Source organism: Anabrus simplex, chromosome 1 (genome assembly GCF_040414725.1).
Source record: "Anabrus simplex isolate iqAnaSimp1 chromosome 1, ASM4041472v1, whole genome shotgun sequence".
In the NCBI taxonomy this organism is placed as follows: Eukaryota; Metazoa; Arthropoda; class Insecta; order Orthoptera; family Tettigoniidae; genus Anabrus; species Anabrus simplex.
In genome coordinates, this window is record NC_090265.1 from 254,758,529 (window position 1) to 254,785,529 (window position 27,001).

Consider the following 27,001-nt stretch of genomic DNA (forward strand, 5'->3'; position numbering starts at 1 on the left):
CATCCATCCATCCATCCATCCATCCATCCATCCATCCATCCATCCATCCATCCATCCATCCATCCATCCATCCATCCATCCATCCATCCATCCATCCATCCATCCATCCATCCATCCATCCATCCATCCATCCATCCATCCATCCATCCATCCATCCATCCATCCATCCATCCATCCATCCATCCATCCATCCATCCATCCATCCATCCATCCATCCATCCATCCATCCATCCATCCATCCATCCATCCATCCATCCATCCATCCATCCATCCATCCATCCATCCATCCATCCATCCATCCATCCATCCATCCATCCATCCATCCATCCATCCATCCATCCATCCATCCATCCATCCATCCATCCATCCATCCATCCATCCATCCATCCATCCATCCATCCATCCATCCATCCATCCATCCATCCATCCATCCATCCATCCATCCATCCATCCATCCATCCATCCATCCATCCATCCATCCATCCATCCATCCATCCATCCATCCATCCATCCATCCATCCATCCATCCATCCATCCATCCATCCATCCATCCATCCATCCATCCATCCATCCATCCATCCATCCATCCATCCATCCATCCATCCATCCATCCATCCATCCATCCATCCATCCATCCATCCATCCATCCATCCATCCATCCATCCATCCATCCATCCATCCATCCATCCATCCATCCATCCATCCATCCATCCATCCATCCATCCATCCATCCATCCATCCATCCATCCATCCATCCATCCATCCATCCATCCATCCATCCATCCATCCATCCATCCATCCATCCATCCATCCATCCATCCATCCATCCATCCATCCATCCATCCATCCATCCATCCATCCATCCATCCATCCATCCATCCATCCATCCATCCATCCATCCATCCATCCATCCATCCATCCATCCATCCATCCATCCATCCATCCATCCATCCATCCATCCATCCATCCATCCATCCATCCATCCATCCATCCATCCATCCATCCATCCATCCATCCATCCATCCATCCATCCATCCATCCATCCATCCATCCATCCATCCATCCATCCATCCATCCATCCATCCATCCATCCATCCATCCATCCATCCATCCATCCATCCATCCATCCATCCATCCATCCATCCATCCATCCATCCATCCATCCATCCATCCATCCATCCATCCATCCATCCATCCATCCATCCATCCATCCATCCATCCATCCATCCATCCATCCATCCATCCATCCATCCATCCATCCATCCATCCATCCATCCATCCATCCATCCATCCATCCATCCATCCATCCATCCATCCATCCATCCATCCATCCATCCATCCATCCATCCATCCATCCATCCATCCATCCATCCATCCATCCATCCATCCATCCATCCATCCATCCATCCATCCATCCATCCATCCATCCATCCATCCATCCATCCATCCATCCATCCATCCATCCATCCATCCATCCATCCATCCATCCATCCATCCATCCATCCATCCATCCATCCATCCATCCATCCATCCATCCATCCATCCATCCATCCATCCATCCATCCATCCATCCATCCATCCATCCATCCATCCATCCATCCATCCATCCATCCATCCATCCATCCATCCATCCATCCATCCATCCATCCATCCATCCATCCATCCATCCATCCATCCATCCATCCATCCATCCATCCATCCATCCATCCATCCATCCATCCATCCATCCATCCATCCATCCATCCATCCATCCATCCATCCATCCATCCATCCATCCATCCATCCATCCATCCATCCATCCATCCATCCATCCATCCATCCATCCATCCATCCATCCATCCATCCATCCATCCATCCATCCATCCATCCATCCATCCATCCATCCATCCATCCATCCATCCATCCATCCATCCATCCATCCATCCATCCATCCATCCATCCATCCATCCATCCATCCATCCATCCATCCATCCATCCATCCATCCATCCATCCATCCATCCATCCATCCATCCATCCATCCATCCATCCATCCATCCATCCATCCATCCATCCATCCATCCATCCATCCATCCATCCATCCATCCATCCATCCATCCATCCATCCATCCATCCATCCATCCATCCATCCATCCATCCATCCATCCATCCATCCATCCATCCATCCATCCATCCATCCATCCATCCATCCATCCATCCATCCATCCATCCATCCATCCATCCATCCATCCATCCATCCATCCATCCATCCATCCATCCATCCATCCATCCATCATTCCTGATCTGCATTTAGGGCAGTCACCCAGGTGACAGATTCCCTATCTGCTGTTTTGCTAGCCTTTTCTTAAATGATTGCAAATAAATTGGAAACTTATTGAACATCTCCCTTGCTAAGTTATTCCAATCCCTATAAGTTAAACGAATATTTTCCCCAATGTGTCCTCTTGAATTCCAACTTTATCTTCATATTGTGATCTTTCCTACTTTTAAAGACGCCACGCAAACTTACTCGTCTACTAACGCCATTCCACGCCATCTCCCTACTGACAGCTCGAAACATACCACTTAGTCGAGCAGCTTGTCTCCTTTCTCCCAAGTCTTCCCAGCCCAAACTTTGCAACATTTTTTTAACGTTACTCTTTTGCGGAAATCACCCAGAATAAGTCGAGTTGCTTTTCTTTGGTTTTTTTTCCAGTTCTTGAATCAAGTAATCCTGGTAAGGAAGCATACTCTAGTCGGGGTCTTACCAGAGACTTATATGCCCTCTCCTTTACATTCTTATTACAACCCCCAAATACCCTCATAACCATATGAAACCAGTGAAGATCTTTCCTTATTTTAAAACCTAGGTACTTTCACCTCATTAATGCAATAATTAAAACAGGACTTTTCCTATATGTGAAACTCACAACCTGACTTCTTTCTTTTAAATCTACTTACCTTCCAGGGTTGATTTTTCCCTCGTACTTAGCGAGGGATCCCACCTCTACCACCACAAGGGCAGTGTGCTGGAGCTTCAGACTCTGGGTCGGGGATACAACTAGGGAGAATGACCAGTACCTCGCCCAGCGGCTTCACCTGCTATGATGAACAGGGCCTTGAGGAGTGATGGGAAGATTGGAAGGGATAGACAAGGAAAAGGGAAGGAAGCGGCCGTAGCTTTAAGTTAGGCCCCATCCCGGCATTTGCCTGGAGGAGAAGTGGGAAACCACGGAAAACCACTTCCAAGATGACTGAGGTGGGAATAGAACCCACCTTTACTCAGTTGACCTCCCGAGGCTGAGTGGACCCCGTTCCAGCCCTCGTACCACTTTTCAAATTTCGTGGCAGAGCCGGGAATCGAACCCGGGCCTCCGGGGGTGGCAGCTAATCACACTAACCACTACACTACAGAGGCGGACACAACCTGACTTAACTCCGTTTATCATCATACCATTGCATGCTGCCCACCTCACAACATTATTACACAAGCCAACCTGGTTTGATTGAACTTGGCTCAATGTTAATCTTTGGTTTGAATGGGCAGTCTGTTACGAATATTCTTTTTCTGTGTCAAGACATTGATATCTGTAACTGTTAAAAGCTCGGCCTCGCTATCTGTTTCGACTATTAACCGAAAGGTCGCAGCAGATTTGAGTTGCGTCTCGGTGGTTTGAGTATATAATTTCGGGGGGAAATTTTGCATCTTCCCTGGAGAGTGGTCATGTGATTTTGAGAGAGGAGGAATGGTTCAAGCGGGCAAGGTAGCGTTTTTTAATGTTATTGGAGAGTTTTCTCCCGATTCAAACTTTTCATCTTGTGATAACTCGTGTATTCCGCGTCTGTGGAGTAGTGGTTAGTGTGATTAACTGCCACCCCCGGAGGCCCGGATTCGATTCTGCCACGAAATTTGAAAAGTGGTACGAGGGCTGTAACGGGGTCCACTCAGCCTCGGGAGGTCAACTTAGTAGAAGTGGGTTCGATTCCCACCTCAGCCATCCAGGAAGTGGTTTTCCGTGGTTTCCCACTTCTCCTCCAGCAAATGACTGGAGGGTACCTAACTTAAGGCCATGGCAGCTTCCTTCCGTCATCCTTGTCTATCCCTTCCCATTCCTTAGCAAGGCTCCTGTTCAGCATAGCAGCTGAGGCCGCCTGGGCGAGGTACTGGTCATTCTCCCCAGTTGTATCCCACGACCCACTGTCTCACGCTCCAGGACACGGCCCTTGAGTGGGTAGAGGTGAGATCCATCGCTGAGTCCGAGGGAGAAACTAACCCTGGAGGGTAAGCAGATTAACAAAGAAAGAGATAACTCGTGTATGACGCGAGATTATATTATTACTTGATTTTGCTGCTTTTGCAAATAATATTTTCATCATCATCATCGTCATCATCATCATCATCTGTTTACCCTCCAGGTTCGGTTTTTCCCTCGGACTCAGCGAGGGATCCCACCTCTACCGCCTCAAGGGCAGTGTCCTGGAGCTTCAGACTCTTGGTCGGGGGATAGAACTGGGGAGAATGACCAGTACCTCGCCCAGGCGGCCTCACCTGCCATGCGGAACAGGGGCCTTGTGGAGGGATGGGAAGATTGGAAGGGATAGACAAGGAAGAGGGAAGGAAGCGGCCGTGGCCTTAAGTTAGGAACCATCCCGGGATTCGCCTGGAGGAGAAGTGGGAAACCACGGAAAACCACTTCCAGGATGGTTGAGGTGGGAATCGAACCCACCTCTACTCAGTTGACCTCCCGAGGCTGAGTGGACCCCGTTCCAGCCCTCGTACCACTTTTCAAATTTTCGTGGCAGAGCCGCGAATCGAACCCGGACCTCCGGGGGTGGCAGCTAATCACGCTAACCACTACACCACAGAGGCGGACATATTTTTATTCCTCCTTTAAATATTCCAAAACATGAATACCATCTAAAAATGGGATTAAATATCAAACTAATACCACAATTATTATCTAATATACTTTGCATTATCTACAAAACACAGCAAACGGAGGAAATATAGACGCAAATTTAATAAGAATATACTGAATAGAGGTACAATACACTTTCAAGGGGAGGCCACGACGTTCAGATTCAGGAGTATCTTCAAACGTTGCACGCATTTAGTAGTCCATTAGGACAAGATAATGTGCAAGTAGTAAGGCGTACTGCTAAGGTGTTCTCGAGAAAATCGCAAAGGAAGTTTTCGCGTCGAATATTTAGTAGTTCGTTGTGCTCATGAGCACCAAGCGGCGGTGTCCGATTGGTTAGCGTTCAAGCTCCGTAATCGCTGGTTCGCTGTATCGAGTCCCACTTGTTGTTTCGTTTTTCATCAGTGGTCATATTCTTTCATACGTATTACAATTCAAAGGTAATATAATGGAAAAAGGTGTATTTGCATGAACTTTTATTGGATTTCCAATGTTATTTGGCTCTTTACTAATTTTACCATTACAAAAATGTATTCCTTTCTTTCTTTCTTTCTTTCTTTGTTTCTTTCTTTCTTAATCTGTTTACCCTCCAGGGTCGGTTTTTCCCTCGGACTCAGCGAGGGATCCCACCTCTACCGCCTCAAGGGCAGTGTCCTGGAGCGCGAGACTTTGGGTCGGGGATACAACTGGGGAGGATTACCAGTACCTCGCCCAAGTTGCCTCACCTGATATGCTGAACAGGGGCCTTGTGGAGGGATGGGAAGATTTGAAGGGATAGGCAAGGAAGAGGGAAGGAAGCGGCCGTGGCCTTATGTTAGGTAGGGGCCTACTTCCCGGCATTTGCATGGAGGAAAAGTGCGAAACTACGGAAAACCACTTCGAGGATGGTTGGGGAGGGAATCGAACCCCCTTCTACTCAGTTGACATCCCAAGGCTGAGTGGACCACGTTCCAGCCCTCGTAGCACTTCAAATTTCGTGGCAGTGCCGGAAATCGAACCCGGTCCTATGGGGGTGGCAGCTAATCACACTAACCACTCCACCACAGAGGCAGACTACAAATAAAGTTATAATTACCAACAAGTAAACGACCAAATGCATAAAGTTTTCCAGAAAATGTATGCCTGTCCTGATTTGCGAAATCCCTCATACCTGACAGTGAAATCGGGAAGATACCCGGAACTGCTTTGCACCTAGACGCTTTGACCTCCCATATATATGAAAGAATATGACCAGTGTTGAAAAACACTCGATCTAGTGACCCAGCGATTACGGAACTTGAACGCTAATCACTCGACCGTCGCCATCTCGTGCTCGTGACCGCAACGCACCGGTACATACTCGACGCGAAAATTCTCTTGCGATTTTCTCGAAAACGCCTGAGTAGTACGCTTTACTACTTGCACATTATGTTGTCCTAATGGACTAATAAACGTGTACAAAGTTTGAAGATAATCCGTGATCCGAAAGTCGTGGTCTCCCCTTGTTAAACATGTGTCGTGCGCTACACTATGCTCTGGTGCTCCGCGAGTACTTGCAGGTGTAAGCGGAGGGGATCGATGGTGCGCTCTACCACTACAACCGGATTACTCATTGGTATTACCATCGCCCTCGGTTACTCGCTCCGCTCCCAGCTCTAGTAGTAGTGAATAACGGCATGTCGGCGGATGCAGAGTGGCCAGCTGCACTCCGACCGTCCAACCGAGCAAAGGAGTGGCTCTACGCCTCTAGTGTTCGGGAGACGGAGAGGAGCTGGTCCACTCCTTGTCCAGAGAATGGTTTTCCTTGGTTTTCCATTCTACTGCACTAAGGCGAATGCCGGGACAGTTCCTAGTATAGGCTACGGCCAACAACCCTCTCACATCTCCTTCTCCGACACAAATCTCCTGGCGTCACCGTCTAGGAGGCCCGCCTCCCTCTTCAGGGGAGGAGTGAAAACATTTTGTAGTAGTAGTAGTGAATAATGATGTATTATCATTGTAGTACACCAACCTTTACTTTCATAGTTTACACTGACGTTTGTTTTGGTGTCTGACACATGTCTGAGGGCCTTGATATTCAAATCCTTTGTGTTTTCAGTTTACCCAGAGCCATAATTTGTTTGTATACATATACTTACTTTATCTGAAAAGGGGATTTGGTTTTTACCGTGCCAGTCACCGTTCAGTTCGAATTTTAAATGCTTTCAATTTTATACATTTTGTTGTATAACAGTCCGTCCTCTTAAAACAATAATAACAATGTTACTTGCTTTTCATCCCACTAACTGCTTTAACAGTTTTCGGAGATGCCGCGGTGTAGGAATTTAGTCCCGCAGGAGTTATTTTACGTGCCTGTAAATCTACTTCTACTTTATCTTTCTGTCATTTATCTAACATTGATTATTACTTAAGATTGGTAAGTATTGTGTGTGTGTTATGCTGGTGTGTGATGTGTATCGGGGCGTTCCTATGGTAAAAACTGTTTCACCCCCGTCACCTGCCTATCGTAAAAGGCTACTAAAAGGGGACGCAGGGGCTTTAATTCTGGGAGCATGGGTTGGTGGCCTCGGGTCCCCTAACTGAGTCTGACATTGCTTCCACTTACTACTGCCAGGTTCCTCGCCTTCGTCTTTCCTATCTGTCCTCCCTTGGTGAAACTGTTCTTTTCCGACCCCGACGGTATTAGGTTCGTGAGGCCTAGAAATTCTTTCATTTTCACGCCCTTCGTGGCCCTTCGTGGCCTTTCCCTTTCTTTTACCGACACCTTTTTATTCGAAGTGTTGAACCTCTTCCATTTTCCTTCTGATTAGTGTGAACAGAGTTGTATTCCTCAAATGTAAACACGAAAATGACAGCGAGTAACTGTTTCCGAAGATAAAGTGTCTCAGGAAGGCCAAATGAAGAGAAGTTCTAGATATTTTGCATATCTGTAGTTCGCATGTGGTTATATTCACATTCTGTGTAGAGGTTAAGAAATGCTGTTCAATCCGCGTTATTGAGTATACACGCAGTCTTTAACAAGTACCAAGCTCGATAGCTGCAGTCGCTTAAGTGCGGCCAGTGTCCAGTATTCGGGAGACAGTGGGTTCGAACCCTACTGTCGGCAGCCCTGAAGATGGTTTTCCGTGGTTTCCCATTTTAACACCAGGCAAATGCTGGGACTGCACCTTAATTAAGGCCACTGCCGCTTCCTTTCCACTCCTAGCCCATTCCTGTTGCCGTAAGACCTATCTGTGTCGGTGAGACGTAAAGCAACTTGCAAAACAAAATCTTTAACAAGTTATTAATATTGTGTAGTGGTAGAGGTATGGAATTCGTTGCTGATCTTAAGGAACCTGTGGTTGGCACCATGGTTGTTTATGTTGTGTACAGAGTTTAAGAAGTGCCATTTCAAACGCGTTATTAGAGTATAAAGTATTACACAGTCTTTAACGGGTTAAAATATTGTTTAGTATGGAGGTGTATATAAATGTATATTTAATGCACTATATACAGCGAGATTCATCCACCCCTTCCAATGTAGTTTTAAGCAACTCACAATATTCATTCCGTCCTGAAAACATCTGCCCTGCCGGTATGCTAAAAAAACAACCGGATATCTTGGTATTTACCGCCTCATCATGATAGGACGCCGTAATGTTATACCCGTTTTAAACACTGGAAGACATGCGTGTGCCTTTAAGAGCATATGAACCTGACAACCCGGTAAAACACTAAGGTGTTATTGTGACCACAGTAAACCTAATATTTGCTTTAAGTTGCCCATTGTGCCGCACGAAACCGTAGTGTAGTTGGTAAAGGACTGGCGGAGCGGGCTTGCAAGTCAGGTGGGAAGTTCGAGTCCGAGACGAAGATTACAAATTTTTGAAATATTTGTTTAATACGTACCGCACGCAATGTAAGTTCGTACTCGCTTTCATGCAAATTGTGTGTGAACGAATGAAGGACCGATTAGTTTGCAAGCCGGACGCATACAGATCGGAAATAATAGGAACACATCTGCCCTGACAATGTTTTATCGCAGCAAATGCTCGATGTGATGACCGTTTTGGTTTGTGTACGTTCAGGCCCGGTGTCCAATAGATCGTCTTGCGCGCTGAAGCATTCCAGGTGTAATTGCTCGGCAGGCGTCCGTGGTGAGTTGCCGGAGCTGGTCGGGGTTTTCCGGTGCTTGAGTGTAAAAGACGTTCTTCAAACGTCCCCACAAGAAGAAGTCTAACGGCGTTAAATCCGGTAATCTGGAGGGCCAAGAAAAAGGGCCTCCTCATCCTATCCATTTCCCTGGCAGTTCCTCGTTCAGATGGTTACGAACGGGCAAAGTCGAATGTGGTGGAGCTCCATCCTGTTGCAACCACATCGTGAAACGGTCGTGCAAGGGCACATCCTCCAGAAGCAGTGGGAGTTCCTGATGCAAAAAGTGCAGGTAGTGTGGGCCCGTCCAATGGATCTCAAGGGAATAACGTCCAATCAGGCGATCCCCCAAGATTCCACACCAAACATTCACTCCCCACCGTACTTGATGGGTCGCCTGTCGCACCCAGTGAAGATAGTCCGGACTCCAATAGTGCATGTTGTGGCGATTTACGTTCCCATGATTGTGGAAGCGCGACTCGTCCGAGAACAAGATATGCGGTACGAATGCTGCATCACTGTCCAGCCCGCTTAATAGTCACCGACAGAACTCCATTCGAGCTTCGAAATCCCACCCATGGAGCCCTTGGTGTAGCTCAAGATGACATCGGTGAAATTTATTGTCATGCAGTATTCGCGAGATTGACGGCTGGCAGGTGTTCACCTGTCGTGCAATCGCCCTCGTACTGATGTGTGGATTATTACGAGCTGCCTCCAGAACGACCTCTGGTTCGTCCGATGTAACGGGCCTATCGTGGACTGGTGGCTGGTTGGAAATCACGCCTGTTGTCCTCAGGCGTCTTTCAATACGGAAGAATGTCGTAGTAGCCGGGTGTAGCCTGTCGGGATACCGTTCCTGGTATTGACGTAGTGCCTCGCACGCATTTTTTCTTGCTTCCCCATAAATGAGGAGCATGTCAACGTATTCCTCTACGGAAAACATGCCGAATGACAGGCCCTAACCAGCGGTGTATGCGCAGGGCACAAGAAGAATAACAGCGTCATTCTACTGTTTGAATGTGGCAAACGTGGGCCTGTGTTTACGTATTCAAACATCATACCGATTAAAAAATATTCGAACGTTGCAGGATTCGAACCGCTGCTGGTACATTCCGTCGATCGCTAGGTGAACGCCTGACCACATCCGCTACGCTACACTGCTGGAAACATGCTGGTAGTACGACGAGAGCAGAGTACATACGCCATCTAGTTTGGTGTTTAAGACATTAATTACTGCACTGTTACCTAGTTTTATGCATTGATTCCCCTCTTCGTTACACCCAGTCACGAGGCACGATACATTAACATAGTTACATGGTAAAAGGACTTTGCTACATGATTTCAAGGCGTCATGTTTTCAGAACGGATGATATAACATTTCGCTGGGGTTCAGAATCATGTTCAAAATGTGCTCACTGAACATTAGTTACACCTGCAGGGCAATAGCACGCCTATATCCATGTCGCATGTTAGTTGGGCTGCAGCGAACGATATTGCAAGGGGCTGCTTAATCACACTGTATCATGTTGTTCATAATAGTGTATATATTTTCATAATGTAAAATTTAACAAAAAGGGTCGCTCGTGACGCGTATCGGGTTGTAGATCAAATTATACTATATAAGGCGTTTTAACTTTTAAATAGTCTAAAGATAAAACTTTAAGGGAGAAGTGGATAAATAACATACACCGCGAAAACCTCGAAGACAAAGACTAACCCGTTGTGAGCGTTAAAAATGTCGAACCAAAATTTATGGTTAGGGAAGATCTCTTTCCAACCGAAAGTGAGCCTAGTCGTGTCCCCCGAAACGTTCATAAGCTTACAACTGACGCAATTTGCATTTTTCCCACATCAACCTGCCTACCACATTTCCCCAAAATGGGATAAATCCTGAAAAACGGTTACAGCAAGTAATGGTGGGGACTTCTTTGCTAAATGGTGTGATCAAGATTTAATATCTTCCCCTGGTTACTTCAAGGAAGCAAACAGGTGACTCCATTTACTGCTGTAATGACGGATGACAGAGTGCTCTTTTTATCATCATCATCATCATCATCATCACCTGTTTACCCTCCAGGTTCGGTTTTTCCCTCGGACTCAGCGAGAGATACCACCTCTACCGCCTCAAGGGCAGTGTCCTGGAGCTTCAGACTCTTGGTCGGGGGATACAACTGGGGAGAATGACCAGTACCTCACCCAGGCGGCCTCACCTGCTATGCTGAACAGGGGCCTTGCGGGGGATGGGAAAGATTGGAAGGGATAGGCAAAGAAGAGGGAAGGAAGCGGCCGTGGCCTTAAGTTAGGTACCATCCCGGCAGTTGCCTGGAGGAGAAGTGGGAAACCACGGAAAACCACTTTCAGGATGGCTGAGGTGGGAATCGAACCCACCTCTACTCAGTTGACCTCCCGAGGCTGAGTGGACCCCGTTCTAGTCCTCGTACCACTTTTCAAATTTCGTGGCAGAGCCGGGAATCGAACCCGGACCTCCGGGGGTGGCAGCTAATCACGCTAAACACTACACCACAGAGGCGGACTTTATCAAAATAGAATATGTGTCTGTGTTTGTCAGGTCAACAGCCCAGAGGCTGGTTGGATCCTTAAATAGCACCACCAAAGGCTATGCGGTTATAAGGAAACCCCAAAAACCGATGGCAGCACCAAAATGAGGCGTACTAGGCAAGATGAGGAGTGAGGTAGTTTGCCATTGCTTTCCTCACGGGGTCAGAAAGTACTATTGCAGCACGACTGACCCTGTGAGCAGCACCTTTCATAACACTCAGATGCACTAGTTGTGCTCTGAATGTCATTACTTAGCACCACCCATACCACAGCAGCTTCCATATTGTCACAGCCATGGATGTTGACTGGGACTTCGGTGGAAGCTACACTTTACTCTGGCCTGTGCCAAGAGACAGAAGCAAAAGTACTGTATCCATCAAGAAATGACAGCAGGCGGAAAATAGAATATATCTGAAGATTTAATGGCGTGACTTCAATTAATGCGTGTTTCAAAATGTTGTATATTTTCCAGTTCTTGAATCAAGTAATCCTGGTGAGGGTCCTATACACTGGAACCATACTCTAGTTGGAGTCTTACCAGAGACGTATATGCCCTCTCCTTTGCATCCTTACTACAACCCCTAAATACCATGATAACCATGTGCAGTGATCTTTACCATCCGCCTCTGTGGAGTAGTGGTTAGCGTGATTAGCTGCCACCCCCGGAGGCCCGAGTTAGATTCCCGGCTCTGCCACGAAATTTGAAAAGTGGTACGAGGGCTGGAACGGGGCCCACTCAGCCTCGGGAGGTCAACTGAGTAGAGGTGGGTTCGATTCCAACCTCAGCCGTCCTCAAAGTGGTTTTCTGTGGTTTCCCACTTCTCCTCCAGACAAATGCCGGGATGGTACCTAACTTAAGGCTACGGCCGCTTCCTTCCCTCTTCCTTGCCAGTCCCTTCCAATCTTCCCATTCCTCCACAAGGCCTCTATTCAGCATAGCAGGTGAGGCCGCCTGGGCGAGGAACTGGTCATTCTCCCCAGATGTATTCCCCGACCCAAAGTCGGAAGCTCCAGGGCACTGCTCTTGAGGCAGTGGAGTGGGATCCCTCGCTGAATCTGAGGGAGAAACCGACCCTGGAGGGTAAACAGATTAAGAAGAAGTAGTAGAAGAAGAAATCTTTACCCTTTATTTACAATCCTATTTATGTGATAACCCCAATGAAGTTGTTTCCTTACATTAACACCTAGTTACTTACCATGATCCCCAAGAGAAACTTTCGCCCCCATCAACGCAGTAATTAAAACAGATACTTTTCCTATTAGTGAAACTCACAACATGATTTTTAGCTCTGTTTATCTTCATCCGCAAAAAGCCTTATGTCTGATTCTACTTCTTTACTCATATCATTTATACATTATATATAAGAAAACATAAATGTCCAATAATACTGTCTCGATGAATTCCCCTCTTAATGATTACAGGGTCAGATAAAGCTTCGCCTACTGTAATTCTTCGAGATCTACGATTTCTAGAAATATAGCCCCCGTGCAGTCACTCTTTTGTCTAGTCCAATTGCACTCATTTTTGCCAGTAGTCTCCCATGATCTACCCTATCAAATGCCTTAGGTAGGTCAATCGCGATACAGTCCATTTGACCTCCTGAATCCATGTTCTTCTCATGTACAGTATTCTCTAAAGTTTTTGGTATGAGTTTGCCACACTTTCGTACACATATCCTGGAGCTTACCATTCAAAATAAAAAGTTATATCATAACTATCTCATCACGTATATCTTTTATAGTATAGATTCGCAGAAATATTATTAAAACTTGCTCCGGATTTGACCAGAAAAACCTTGTGACCTGCAGCTATCGAGAGGGAAGAAGTTGCTCTGGCTATGAGCATTGATAACATCATTGTGGCATTATAAATGTTACATAATGAGGGTTATTTCTGAGGGCACTATCCAATTTTTGAGTTTATAATGTAAATAGAATGTTAATGTAGACGTACCTTGATATGCTCACATTAACTTGCTTTGCACTTTCTAGCAATTTTCTCTTAATATTTCTGTAACTGCTCATTTTGGCAAAGCTATTTGTTAGATAAAATGTATCTATTGCATGTGGTATTTTTTAAAATTTTTTTTTTTACATGTTTCGTTATGTCAATGTTGTGTAATTGTGTTATTCATATTTGAAACGATGCTAAAGTAATGGCTTAATCTAACATGCATTCATTAGTTACCTCCTTACCACGCGAGTTGGCTGTGCGAATTGCGTCGCGAAGCTGTGGGCTTGCACCCGGGAAAGGATGGGGTTCGAATCCCACCGTCGGAAGCTCTGAAGATGGTTTTCTGTGGCTTCCTACTTTCACATCAGGCAAATACTGGGCTGTACTTAAATTACGGCCACAGCCAATTTCTTCCCAATTCTAGCCCTTTTCCATCGTTGCGTCGCCGATAAGCTTCAATGTGTGTTAGTGCGACGTTAAACCACTGGTGAAAAAAATTATACTGTGCATCATTGCAATTATTGTCTAAATTACATATTTTTGAAATTAAAGTAGGAGTTCTGGAGAAAAGTAATCTAATATGCGAAGGTTATTTAGTTGATGCCCTAACCTTGTGCAGTCTACAGCTGATCATCTTACGGCGTCCAAACGTTTTGGCTTCAATATTATGGTCTGATATAATGTAGTCTGTCTTGCTACATCTTCCGTTCCGTTTTCACCGTCTTCTTTCTCTTCGAACATTGCTATTGGCCATACATAAAGCAATTAACAACATATTCCTGTTCGCCATGTTGTTAAGCATAGAGATAATAACGGGTCACCGAATATTTCAGTGCCAGAATTTCTGAGATTTTAGGTTTTTCAAACAAATGTAATTGAATTTTATCAGGGTTCTGGATATGAGGTATTCTGGATGTGTCTAACTATAACAAACTAATGTATTCAATAATTCCCTCATTTTTGTCAAAAGAGCAAACAATACGTTTTGTGAAATCCATTTCTAATGTTTGCAAAATTGTTAAAACGCTAATGATGAACTTTCCAGCTCTGGCGTTTTCAGCCGGTATGTTAACAAAACCTTACCGGGTTTGTAGGCCGTGGTCTATTGGGACATGCAGTTTCCAATTTTTAATAATAATGCTATTTGCTTTACGTCCCACTAACTACATTCACGGTTTTCGGAGACGCCGAGGTACCGGAATTTAGTCTCGCAGGAGTTTTTTACGTGCCAGTAAATCTACGGACATGAGGCTGACGTATTTGAGCACCTTCAAATGTCACCGGACTGAACCAGGACCGAACCTGCCAAGTTAGGGTCAGAAGGCCAGCGCCTCAACCCTCTGAGCCACTCAGCCCGGCGTTCCCAGTTTTTAACCGGAAACAAAGTTTGGCGTTTTCGAAAGTCCTCTGTCTTCGATGGCTGCAAGAGTCAATAATGAACTGGAGCTCTACCTCTCTTGTATAGAACTTCTACTATATAAAAATCAGAAGTGGTGCGGTCCTTTGTGCGGTCCTAAACTTTGTTACGAATAGGCCAATGCTGATTGCCCCGCGAGGTGGCGAGTGGCTGTTGATTGGCTGTCACCTCCCCTTTGTACTCACGACTTCTTAAATTAGGGATAGGTAACCAGGCTCTTTTAACTAGTTAGTTTATTTCATTTTGTTAATGTCATACCTCAGAGGGAAGGGACGGATATGATTGCAAAATAATAAATCCCGTTTTGTCTTCTTGAAAATTACAGTAACATACTCTACGTAATCATCAGCGAACAAACTAATTAGCTTTTTCCTAATAATTACCATAAGCGCAGAACCAGAAGTTATTCAATGCGGTTTTTTAACACAATAATTGCTAACCATTATTCTCCGGCTCCTTGGCTGAACGGTCAACATACTGGCCTTCGGTTGAGAGGGACTGAGGTTCGATTCCCGGCCACGTCGGGAATTTTCACTGCTTATTATAGACAATTCCTGTGCTTCGGCGACAGGTTGTTTGTGTTCATATCTTCATCTGCAGATAACGTATCACACTACAAACCCTTACAGAAACACGCAGTAGTAAATTCAGTCCATCCCTCCAGATGTCATCCAGCCGTTAAAATGGAATGAATCCATACAAAGTGCCGACTCCAGGAAACTGGAAAAAGGCCAGGAAGAAGAAGAAGACTGCTAACCATTATTCATAGACCAGGTATTTTAAGAATCTTTAGAATGTTGCAAATAGTTGGCAATGACGCATGACAAAAGAGAAGAGCCAATAGTATTGTTACGAATAAAACACTGACTTTTATTGAATGGAATTGAGGTTGACGCAGTTAGTACACACACACACACACACACACACACACACACACACACACACACACACACACACACACACACACACACACACACACACACACTTATACTCGAATTCACTAATTACTTCCTATTTACAAAAGTCTCTCATCCTCACAGTTCTTGTTAGGCTGGCAGTCTTTACCTGGAACGGTGTGATCCTCCGTAATCTTAACTGATAGGTCTCATCTTTCACTTCGCCTGACATGCACCACAGTCGTCTCACACAGCAGTTTTATATAGTCAGGCCATTGGTTATTACAACGCATGCCGATTGTGTACACTTGGCTAGACTCCAGACAAGACCGATAACTTGTACAGTCAACTCACGTGACTACTGCTCACAACGAACTCTCAGCTCACGACTCGTAATGGACTGCTCAATACTCCACACAAGACAACACGACAGCAGCCCAACAAGTACTATTCGATGCGAGCCTGATTTTATATATGTTGATAGAGTTCTAGTATCTACGAACGCTAGTTTCGGCATCCAAGAAGTTCATGCTGACAACAGACGAATCAGACAATAGAAAACGAGGTCGTTACGTGCCCGCAAGCCGGCCGGTCGCTTCCCAGTCTGATTCTCTCATCCTTTCCTGGAAATACCGTGTGGGGCTTCAGGAGGACTGGCAGTCGCATTACCATGTAACTGTATGTGTATTGCGGAGGCATAAAATTAGCAATATTTCTTCAGAAAAATCATTTAGACAGTTCGAAGAAAATGTCGTATACTGGAACTGTGTTTTTTTTATTGATTATTGGTGAGTGGTTCAATCTTTAATATATTTTATAACTTTTAATTTTTTTTCTTCTCCTTGCATGATATTTCTACACAAAAATCGATCATAATTAACATCCACTTGAGGAGGCAGAGTGTTAACAGTATTACATTTTCTATTTTTGATAACAGCGTAACAATACAATTTCAGATATTTATATGATGAAGATGTCCTCTATCCCGAAATCTTCCCACCTATCTAGGCCCGTTGCGGCCGATCTTACTTTTGGAGAGAAGAATGCTCCACAGTAGGTTATTAGGATACGATAGGAGGGCAAATAATGGAATCAAGGAACTGTTCAATATACTTTATTTGATACATAAACAGAATAAAATGCACATTACATGGACAAAACTGTAAGCCAATGACTTGTGCACAACAACGTTTGTTCAGCTACAACAACTACCTTCGCAGATAAATTTCCATCTGTGTAACACAAATATTGCATACATGCATTTTACGAGTACACCTGTGTTTATTACAATCTTCATGCTAAATGTTCAGTTTTCTCAAGTCAAGGATTCGATTCGTCTATTTTCGGTTATTCATGAAGTCTCTTATGACTTATGCACTATGGCAGTTCTAAACATTGTAACTAAACCACATTAGAATGTATTTTTGTCTATTTTAAATCGAATTCTTGACAGCAGTTTATTTAAATTATTTGAACTAACATCCAGGGGTATTGTTATACACTTATACATATGTACTAATTGTTAAGGTTAAAGCACTTTGCAACGCTAAACAACAACTTGATTAATATACTAAACATAAAATACAACGTGTTTTAAAATAACATTTGACTGGACCGGGAAACAGCAGTAAAGAAGACTGCTAGAAATCCCGTGTTTATGTACATCTCACTAAATGTCTCCGTTAGTTTTACAGTCTAGCCATTAACATTTCATTAGTTTATAGTTTGCCTTAATTATGATAATTAACACAATTATAATCTAATGGCATACGTATTTTTGACCACTTTTTTTTTGGAAAAACATCGATAGATAAACAGATTATATATTGAATAGATAATAATATTGAGATAACGTGTTAACTTAATACAAACATGAAATAGAGCATGAAATATCTAGGAGCATATGAAGAAACACTGCAGTATAACACTTTGCAATAAATAAAAGCTTATTAAATCAAGAACGAAGGATTATCCTTTCAAAAGAAAATAGTGCATGATGAGGAACATTCTTAAAGCTCTAATTTAAGATATGGCGGGAAAAGGTTGTTGAATTTCTGAAGACAAAAACAATTATATATATTATTCCAAACTGTATTCATGAAAATATAGTATGGTCAGTTATATTCTAGAAAATATTTCGTCCTTCAGACACAAGTATCAAGAGATGGACTCTACTGTATGGAGTGTGAGTACAGTAAAGCAATATTAGAAACGAGAGTTATTTGAGTGCAAAATGATGAATTTACAAAGATCATTGAATATAAGTTTTAATAATTCAGTTTCGTTAATTAGCTTCATCCGATATCTTAAGGTACTACACGCCCGTTTAGTATCTGATATCGGAAAATATGTGAAAATAATATTTAAAGAAGATGGTCTGAGCTAATTATTCTAATTCTTGAGCCATTATTCTGAGAAATTTCCACATAGCCAGGGGAATTTCTTGTTCCACTGTTATTTTATTCATTGTGAAATGTACGAAGTTTGATGTATTTGTTGAATTGTACAATATTTACTTTGCCAGCACATCGTACAACTTTTCATCTCTTACTTCCATTCAATAAATATTAGCGGGTGTCTGATTTAATCAGAAATGCAAATCTACACTAGCACTATACACAGCAACTGAGTGTTAAGTAAGTGACATATTATGATATAAAAGTGGACGGGGCGAAGGCACTTGGTTTACAGTGAAAGACTGATTACTTATTTGCCACATTCTACATACCGCACATTGTCCGTGAGTTTCAAAGTAAGCCACGCAGTGTTCTATAATCAGATGAGGAAATGTATTATTTGCTTTTACCTACGAATAATTCATAGTAAATGCTTCATTTATGTAATGAAGTAAGTTACAAGCAACACTCTAAGTTGAAGATTCGTTGAATTGCATCATCAATATACACAACATATTTGACCTTGAAAGGACATGGTAACTATATGTGCAGAGTTTTCCTTCTGCATCAAGTGTCCTTGGAGCCGGTTTCTTCAGGTTAGGATCAACAAGCACGGTGCAGTAGTATGGTGGTCTACTCTGCAAGACGAAGCTCTGGAAGAGAAATTCAAGAGATTTGCTACAGATTTATTAACATTATAAAATCTACCCAGGGTGGTCGGAAACAAGATGAACCGACCATATGAGCGATAGAGCGTTGGTCATACTGATAAGTAATTTGAAAAAAAACGTCGATATCTTACACCGTTGTCCTTTTTATCACCATCTGAAGTTAGCCAATCAGATCACTTCGCGGGCGAATTCAAATGGGCTGTACAAGGCGGTGTTGATAAATCAGTATGACTAACGCTCTTATACCAGGTTCACGCTGTTTCCAACCACTCTGTATATGTAGCATTATCATTTTATCTGTACACTTAAAATGTTGGCTACCGAGCTCGATGGCTGCAGTCGCTTAAGTGCGGCCAGTATTCGAGAGATAGTAGGTTCGAACCCCACTGTCGGCAGCCCTGAAGATGGTTTTCCGTGGTCTCCCCATTTTCACACCAGGCAAATGCTAGGGCTGTACCTTAATTAAGGCCACGGCCGCTTCCTTCCCACTCCTAGCCCTTCCCTGTCCCATCGTCGCCATAAGACCTATCTGTGTCGGTGTGACGTAAAGCCAATAGCAAAAAAAAAAAAAAATGTTTGCTTCATACTCAAGTTTTTACCTCTGATGTGGTATACAAAAGTCGAAAGCGAGTTCAGTTCATATTTTGCCTGTCTGTTTGTATGTTTGATTGATTGTTTGCTTTAACATCACGAATAAATGCTTGACATCATTTCTGAAACGCGATATTTTAGTTCAGATATATTTTACTGTACAGTGGTGTAGCAATGTTGAGGGGTCAATAAAGCAGATGTCTAATTTATCCGTTAATATTAATTGTATAGAAAAACTGTACATTATAACAGCTTTGTAGGATATCATTTCAGTTTTTTTAAAATCTTGGGCACTTTTACCTTACGTGTAATGACAGAGATACGAGGGATTATTTATTTTTCGCAAACTTCCAAATATCTCCTGAAACATTTGTTCCATCTAAAACCTGCTCATTACAAAAGTTATAGAAAATACAATTTACGTATTTTTACGTCTCATACATTACATGTAACAAGCTTTAACAGTTTCATTTCTAATAATAATAATAATAATAATAATAATAATAATAATAATAATAATAATAATAATAATAATAATAATAATAATCCCGTATTGACTATATATCAAATAGTCAATATTTAAGATAAACTTAAATATTATAAAAATGAGGTCCGCCTATTCAGTACAATTTATAATTAATTATATAAAGTAAATATAAATTAAATATAATAAATTATAAATTGTATTGCATAGGCGGACCTTTTGTTTATAATATTTAAGTTTATCTTAAATATTCACTATTTGATACATTTCCTACATTTCTACTGCACGAGCTATGGCAACAGACATATTCAAGAATTTAGATTGTTAGTGGGAAGTCCATCAACGCCCCCAACATTGCTGAAATGGAAATATCATTCAGTCGTCATGGTAACGAGGTAAATGGCGAATTTGGTCGTTGTTTTTGTCGTGTTTTTCTTGTAAGATAAAACCGCGTGATCGTCAGCTCATATAGATCAGAATAATAATTAAGATAACCTTCGAAATGACAAGGAAAATAATTTGAGAAAGGGGAGTCATGAAGAGAGGTGGAAATGAAAGACTCCTTTGATCTGGGATGTCCTAATATCACCGAGCCAGAAGGAAAATAAATGCGGAGGCTTACAACATCCTAAACCTAGAAGACTGATCAACAACATCGTTACACTGACCATTGATTAATTGAGATATACTCTCTCTTTTCGGCTGCCGGGCTGAGTGGCTCAGAGGGTTGAGGCGCTGGCCTTCTGACCCCAAATTGGCAGGTTCGATCCTGGCTCAGTCCGGTGATATTTGAAGGTGCTCAAATACATCATCCTCGTGTCTGCAGATTTACTGGTACGTAAAAGAACCCCCCTGTGGGGAAAAATTCCGGCGCCTAGGCCTCTTCGAAAACTGTAAAAGTAGTCAGTGGGACGTAAATTAAATAACATTAATTAGTATCTTTTCGGCTGTTGCTCATCTCCGCTGAAATTTTATAAAACCTAACCAGTCAACGACGGATTGAACAGTTAGTTTATTATAAAAGTGAAACAAGACTAAAATGAGTTCTAGTGAGGTATGACATTGCGAGGCCTATAAGGAGAGAATATTTTACCAACGGTCACTCAAAGGCAACAGTTTATTACAATATTGTATAAGTCCTTAAACCAAGTACGCTAAAAGTAGATTTTCAACATTGCATTACAGTATGTGTAGTAAATTCGACATCATATGCCATAATTACGAAGAGAAAAATACCCAAATCTGTTTCACGTCAAAATTACATTTCAAGAGACCCATAACTTTTTAAATCCCAGATATTTCTAGAGTCGTTCGAGCTCTCCAGGATAATTTCAGGTTTGACCGGGTTCAAGGCGAGATGACTTTCCTAATGTTACGTATTTTTTCAGTTTACGATCCTAACTCGGAATTGACTGGGATTCGATTCTCAGCCGTCTGGTCGGAAAACCAGCAGCTGAGTCACTGCACGAAGACTATATGGGAGTAATATGAAATTCGGCAGTTGTGCTCGGGGTCATTGCATATTTTCCGCATTATTTCTACGATACAATCTGAGGTTGTCGTGATACTTCCTTGAATTATTTACTAGGGCCTTCTACTTTGTTTAGTTGTATTACTGCTCATTCTTAACAAGAATAATTAAAACAGAGTAAAATCGCGTGACCTTAGGGGCAATTTCATGAAACATCTGTCCTATTTCTGGACACATTTAACCCAGCACATCCATTCTAGTACAGTATGTTCGCAGTTCACTATGTGTGAGCACTGTGCCTTCCCTCTAAAAAGGGGAGGTACAATAATTTTCCTGTATTTGAGTTATCACCCCACAGCGACAACATATCGAATTAAAATTTTTAGAAAGCGACTTTGTATAAGAAGAAAACACGAAGTTTTCCAGATAAATGTGTGCTGAAAATATTCACAAATATCTCAACAACTTCCTGAGATTTATGTCCCACCAAATTACTTTTTTCATACATGTGTTGACTATTATTTGTGTGGTATATTGATTTATCGCTGAGAATTTAGTGGTTACTGAAGATAATGTATCTATTATAGCTTTAAATAAGAATGAAAACTATTGCTTTTGTTATTTGGACCTATTTTGCGCACTATGTGAAATTTGCACCGCCTTTTATGCAGTCTTTTAGAATGTTATTACAATTTGCCTTCGGCGGGACATATTTTTAGCCCTAGTTACTTCAAGGTGTAATGTATTTAGGTCCCATTTTATGTTCGTATTATTAATTTGAGATGGCCATTGGAATTCTACGGGCACAAACAATACGCGGTTATAAAATTGTGGTAATATTGGTTTTATGTTTCCCTGACTACTTTTGCTGTTTTCAGAGATGACGAATTGTCAGAATTTTGCCCCGCAGAAGTTCTTGTACGTGCCGCTAAATCTACTGACACGAGACTGGCCTATTTGAGCACCTTCAAATTCACCGCATTGAGTCAGCTCGAACCCGCGAACTACTGTCTGAACAACTCATCCCGATGGTGGCAGTCCTACATTTATTCAGCTGATTGAATATTCTCGCTTGGAGCTGTGTTGTTACACTGAACTGAAACATTTCCTTGAACATGATATGTAGTACACATTTTTTACTTTTTATAACTCGCATTACGTAGCACCGGCAGAGATGGGGAAAACTATCTTTAAGGCTGCCGACAGTCGGGTTAAACATGTAAATTACTACCATTCATAAACTACGAGTATTAAAATCTGCAAAATCAAAATAGCCATATCGTGAATAGAGTATCTAAGAAATGCGCATAACAAATTTCAGCAGATTTTCGATGATTGAGCAAGAAACAGACATCAAGCGATTCTTGCAAATCATTTCGCAAGTATTATCCTTTCAGGTCAATATTTTGAAATAGAGAGCGTGTTGTAAAGAATGTCCACCTCATAATGCGCACCTGATTAAGAGTCCTGTTAAAAATCTTTTACGCCAAGAATGGACTACACTAAACCATATCAGAACAGCTAGGGGAGATGCAGTTTTAAGTTGAAAGGATGGGGATTCCAAGACAGTACCTCCTGTGGCGGTGGAGTAGAATAATAAACCATGGCTCACATTAGAGCATTCGGATGTGGTTTGGAGCCTCTCCACAGGGTGACATCATATCCACAAATTTGGTTTGTTAGTCTGGATATTAATATTTAATTGTATATTTTTTGCGGATCTTTATACTTGTTTTTGATATTTATTTCGTATATGTACTTGTCAAATCACACGATAATAATAATAATAATAATAATAATAATAATAATAATAATAATAATAATAATAATAATAATTCGATGTAAACATAGCTAGTCATGTGAAGAGTTCCTCTGAGATTTTGTCCAAAATTTCATGAAATGTTACAGACTAGTTTAGAAGTGACGTCATTTCGGAAAGCAGACAAACAGAGGGAAATTTCAGTTTTATAATGAGCGTCGTTATGTTTGCACGATTTCTTACGAGTTTTATTGCAGCCAAGGACACCGACACACTAAAACACCGATATACTGTATCAATTAAGCGTGAAATTATTTTGTTCTAGAATGAATGCTACGTGTCTGTGATAATGTAGGCCTACCTCAACGTTCTACGCCGAGCCACACTCCCGTAGCACCCTGTTGCCTAGCGGTAGGGGTGGTCTGTAGTTGTTGATCACCAGTCCTTGCAGTTCATCCGCTGGACAATCTTCTCCTTCGCAGTAACAACGCAGACTACGAAATGCTGCCAGCTAAGGAACAAACAATCAAAACATTACGAGAATCACAACACAAAGGGATTAAAGATACTGAAAGTTAATGGATGGATTGATTACTAACTTGTTCTTCAGAAACTTCGATGGGCTCCTTGAACAAGATCCACGTGACGCTCTCATTGCAGGGTGGTGTGGTCAGGGATCCCAGGTACGTCCAGTAGCTACGATCCTCTGAAACATGAAACAGAACAGTATCGGTAGTCCAATTTTGCTATTAAAAATAAACAAGAGGAGCTTCCTAGCCGAGGTAGTAAAAACCGTGTTTGGGTCATCCAGAAGAACGTGTATTCGATTCCCTGTCAGGAAGTCGAAAAATTTAGAAACCAGGTTTCTACTTCTGGAGAAGCACATGATTATCCAGCGTATTGTATTGCCTGAATGGCCAGCATCGTGGATTTAGGTTCAGAGGGCCCTAGGTTCGATCCACGAGCAGTTCGAGAAATTTTGTTAATTCCTCTCTACCTTGGGGACGGTGTTTATCTCAAAACAGTTAATAGAAAAATAAGATTGGCGTCAGGAAGGACATACGGCAGTAAAACAAGGCCTAGCCAACATGTGCGACACAGTCCACTCACGCGACCGCACCAAGATGTGAGAATGTGGTTAAAGAAGAAGAACATGGCCCTGAGTTTCACTCAGCCTATACCAAAAATGAGTACCACCTCTAACTCCTGCGGACAAAGGTGACCAGGCATAGAGTTAACCACTCTCCTACTTAGTGTGAATGTTACGGGTTTATTAGTCTTTGCCTTACACTGCTGCAAGGGCTTTCATGTCCTGTATCGAAATAATTACGTTTTTTTAAAATTAAACAAGTGATGTTAAGAGTTGATTCCATTACATGTTCCACATCGCAATACTAGAATATTTTCCACCTGGTTAAAGTGAGAACTGTGGCTCGGGCAAACTCATGGCTGCTGAGGGCACTAAAGTCACTGAATTATGTGGGTGAACCAGTGGACGTTTTTTACTCACCCTCGTCTAACATTAGGCGTGTCCTAAAGACCTCAAGAATGAAAGGTCCTCTCTGTAAAATATAGAACTATGTGTAGATGAATATCTCTAGATTTAGTTTGAACATGGCATTTATTTAAGGAGTTTCGTTTTTATTTATTTAAGGTGTTGTAAATATGTGTATATAAACGTCTTTACTGGGTGAGTTGGCCGTGCGGTTAGGGATGCGCAGCTGTGAGCTTGCATCCGGGAGATAGTGGGTTCGAACCCTGAAGATGGTTTTCCGTGATTTACCCTTTTTACACCAAGCAAATGCAATGGCACGGCCGCTTCTTTCCAATTCCTAGGCCTTCCCTATTCCATCGTCGCCATAAGACCTATCTGTGTCGGTGCGACGTAAAGCAAATAATAAAAAAAATGAAGTCTAGATTTAGTTTTAACTTGGTAATATTTTTTATGAAATTTGTTTTATTTATTTATTTAAGGTGCATTTTTTATATACAATATTTTATTGAATCATCTGTAACTGGATAAATAACCTGTTGATGGTAAATCCATCTTTCTATCTATAATGTGTCAAAAGTTATTTCCGTTAGAAATCCAAAGATTAATGTTTATTCCTTTTGCCGACATCGTGGTGAAGGACCTTGAAAATAATAACTTAGGCCGTCGAGTTGGTCAACACGTGATCATTTTTTCTGCCTATTAAAATAAATGCGATCGAAAAAAAGGTTGTAAAAGCAGCACTATTAGTAAATATCATTATGCTTGATGACACACATGGGGAAGTTTTTAAAATTATTGTCAGTGAACAATCTCAGATAAAAATATAAAAAAATCCATGAGATGGCTTTAAAGCAATTGTTGAGGAGTTTGAAAAGAGATATCTAGTTTTAAAGGTGGTAAGGAATGGGAGAGATCCACTATATTCCAACAGAAAATAAAGCGATTGAGGAGGAGGTGCAGGTTAGAAAGGAATAGTCAGGAAAATGGTTGTGGAAGTAAGGAGAGATAAAATAATTTAATAGGGAATTGAATTTATCTTAAATGTCAGCTAAGGATAACATGGTTAAAATATAATTGGCAGTCATGCGAATTTTGAGAAAATGGAAGGGTCTTTAACGGTACTTTAAAGCACGAACAGTTTCCAGAAAGGACATTCAAAGGTAATTAATGACAAAGGGGAGTGGGATGCGAGAACTCACAGAAGGAAGTAGTATTTAGATAGGGGTATGTAAATATTGGAGATAAGAATAATGTCCAAGTAGAAGAGCTGACTAACACTGGACGAGTACCGAAATTTAATTATGGTTTACTTATTTATTTTGTTTATTTGACTTGTTTTGGTTGGCTTAGTTAACGCTATAAAGCCTTTTCTTACACTAAATAAAGTTTAACAAGTACGCTACATCAAAATAGTACAATTAAAGTAATTAGGAAATTATTTTAACATTTGACAAATAACTTAAAGACAAAAGTAGTACGAATTTGATGATTAATAATAATAATAATAATAATAATAATAATAATATTAATATTAGTTTTAATCACAATTTAACAGTAATGATAGTCAGAGTTTAAATGGTAGCCTCCGTAACTCGTCTGGTATGGAGTTCCAGATCCGCGCAGCACCTACTGTGAAGGAGTGGGTGTACCGTTTGGTGGTGTGTGGGGGGATGGACAGGATGTTCCTTTTGTGGGGCGGGTGTTCAGTTGATGAGTCTCCGAGAGCTTGGTAAACCTGGATGCTAGGTACTGTGGTGTAGACATTCTTGCAATATTGTGTAGTTAACACTGGGTTTGAAGGTTTAGCATTGACAGTTTGTTAAGGTAAGAAGTATTATATTGGCGCGGTTTTACGTTGAAGATTAATCGAAAGCAGGAATTTTGAGCTTTCTATAGTCTACTGGCTAACTGTGAGTTAAGGTCACTATATAGAACATCACAGTAATCAAATAAGGGCATTGATAAATATGATAAAGACATTTACAAAAGGATACATAAATTGAAAGCTAGGAAAGAAACTGGAATTGATACGATTTCTGGGGGATATAGCAAAGGCAATGGGTTGGGATATAGTGCCGTATCTGAAATATTTGATTACCGTTTGCATGAAGGATCTGTACCAAATGAATGGAGAGTTGCTATAGTAACTCCAGTGTAGAAAGGAAAGAGCGATAAACAGTTGATAATTACTGTTCATTGAGCTTGACATCTGTTGCATGTAAGCTCTTAGAAAGCATTATTTCTGCTTGTAGGCCTGGAAGGCAGTTTGCGATTCAGAAAGGTTATTCCAATGAGGTTCAAC

General features: G+C 42.0%; 1 protein-coding gene across 2 annotated transcripts in view; it reads right to left on the reverse strand.

Annotated features, from left to right (window-relative positions):
* Positions 1-16,930: 16,930 nt before the first annotated feature.
* The window catches only part of CAH1 (carbonic anhydrase 1), a 334,335-nt gene continuing 324,264 nt past the window's right edge, over positions 16,931-27,001 (reverse strand). For both annotated transcript variants that reach the window (XM_067159304.2, XM_068231045.1), the window contains exons 5-7: positions 23,804-23,910; positions 23,566-23,715; positions 16,931-18,881 (exon numbers count right to left, since the gene is read on the reverse strand). In XM_067159304.2, coding sequence (XP_067015405.2) covers positions 23,575-23,715; positions 23,804-23,910 — 248 coding nt within the window. In that variant the 3' untranslated portion in view covers positions 16,931-18,881; positions 23,566-23,574. The remainder of the gene's footprint in view (positions 18,882-23,565; positions 23,716-23,803; positions 23,911-27,001) is intronic.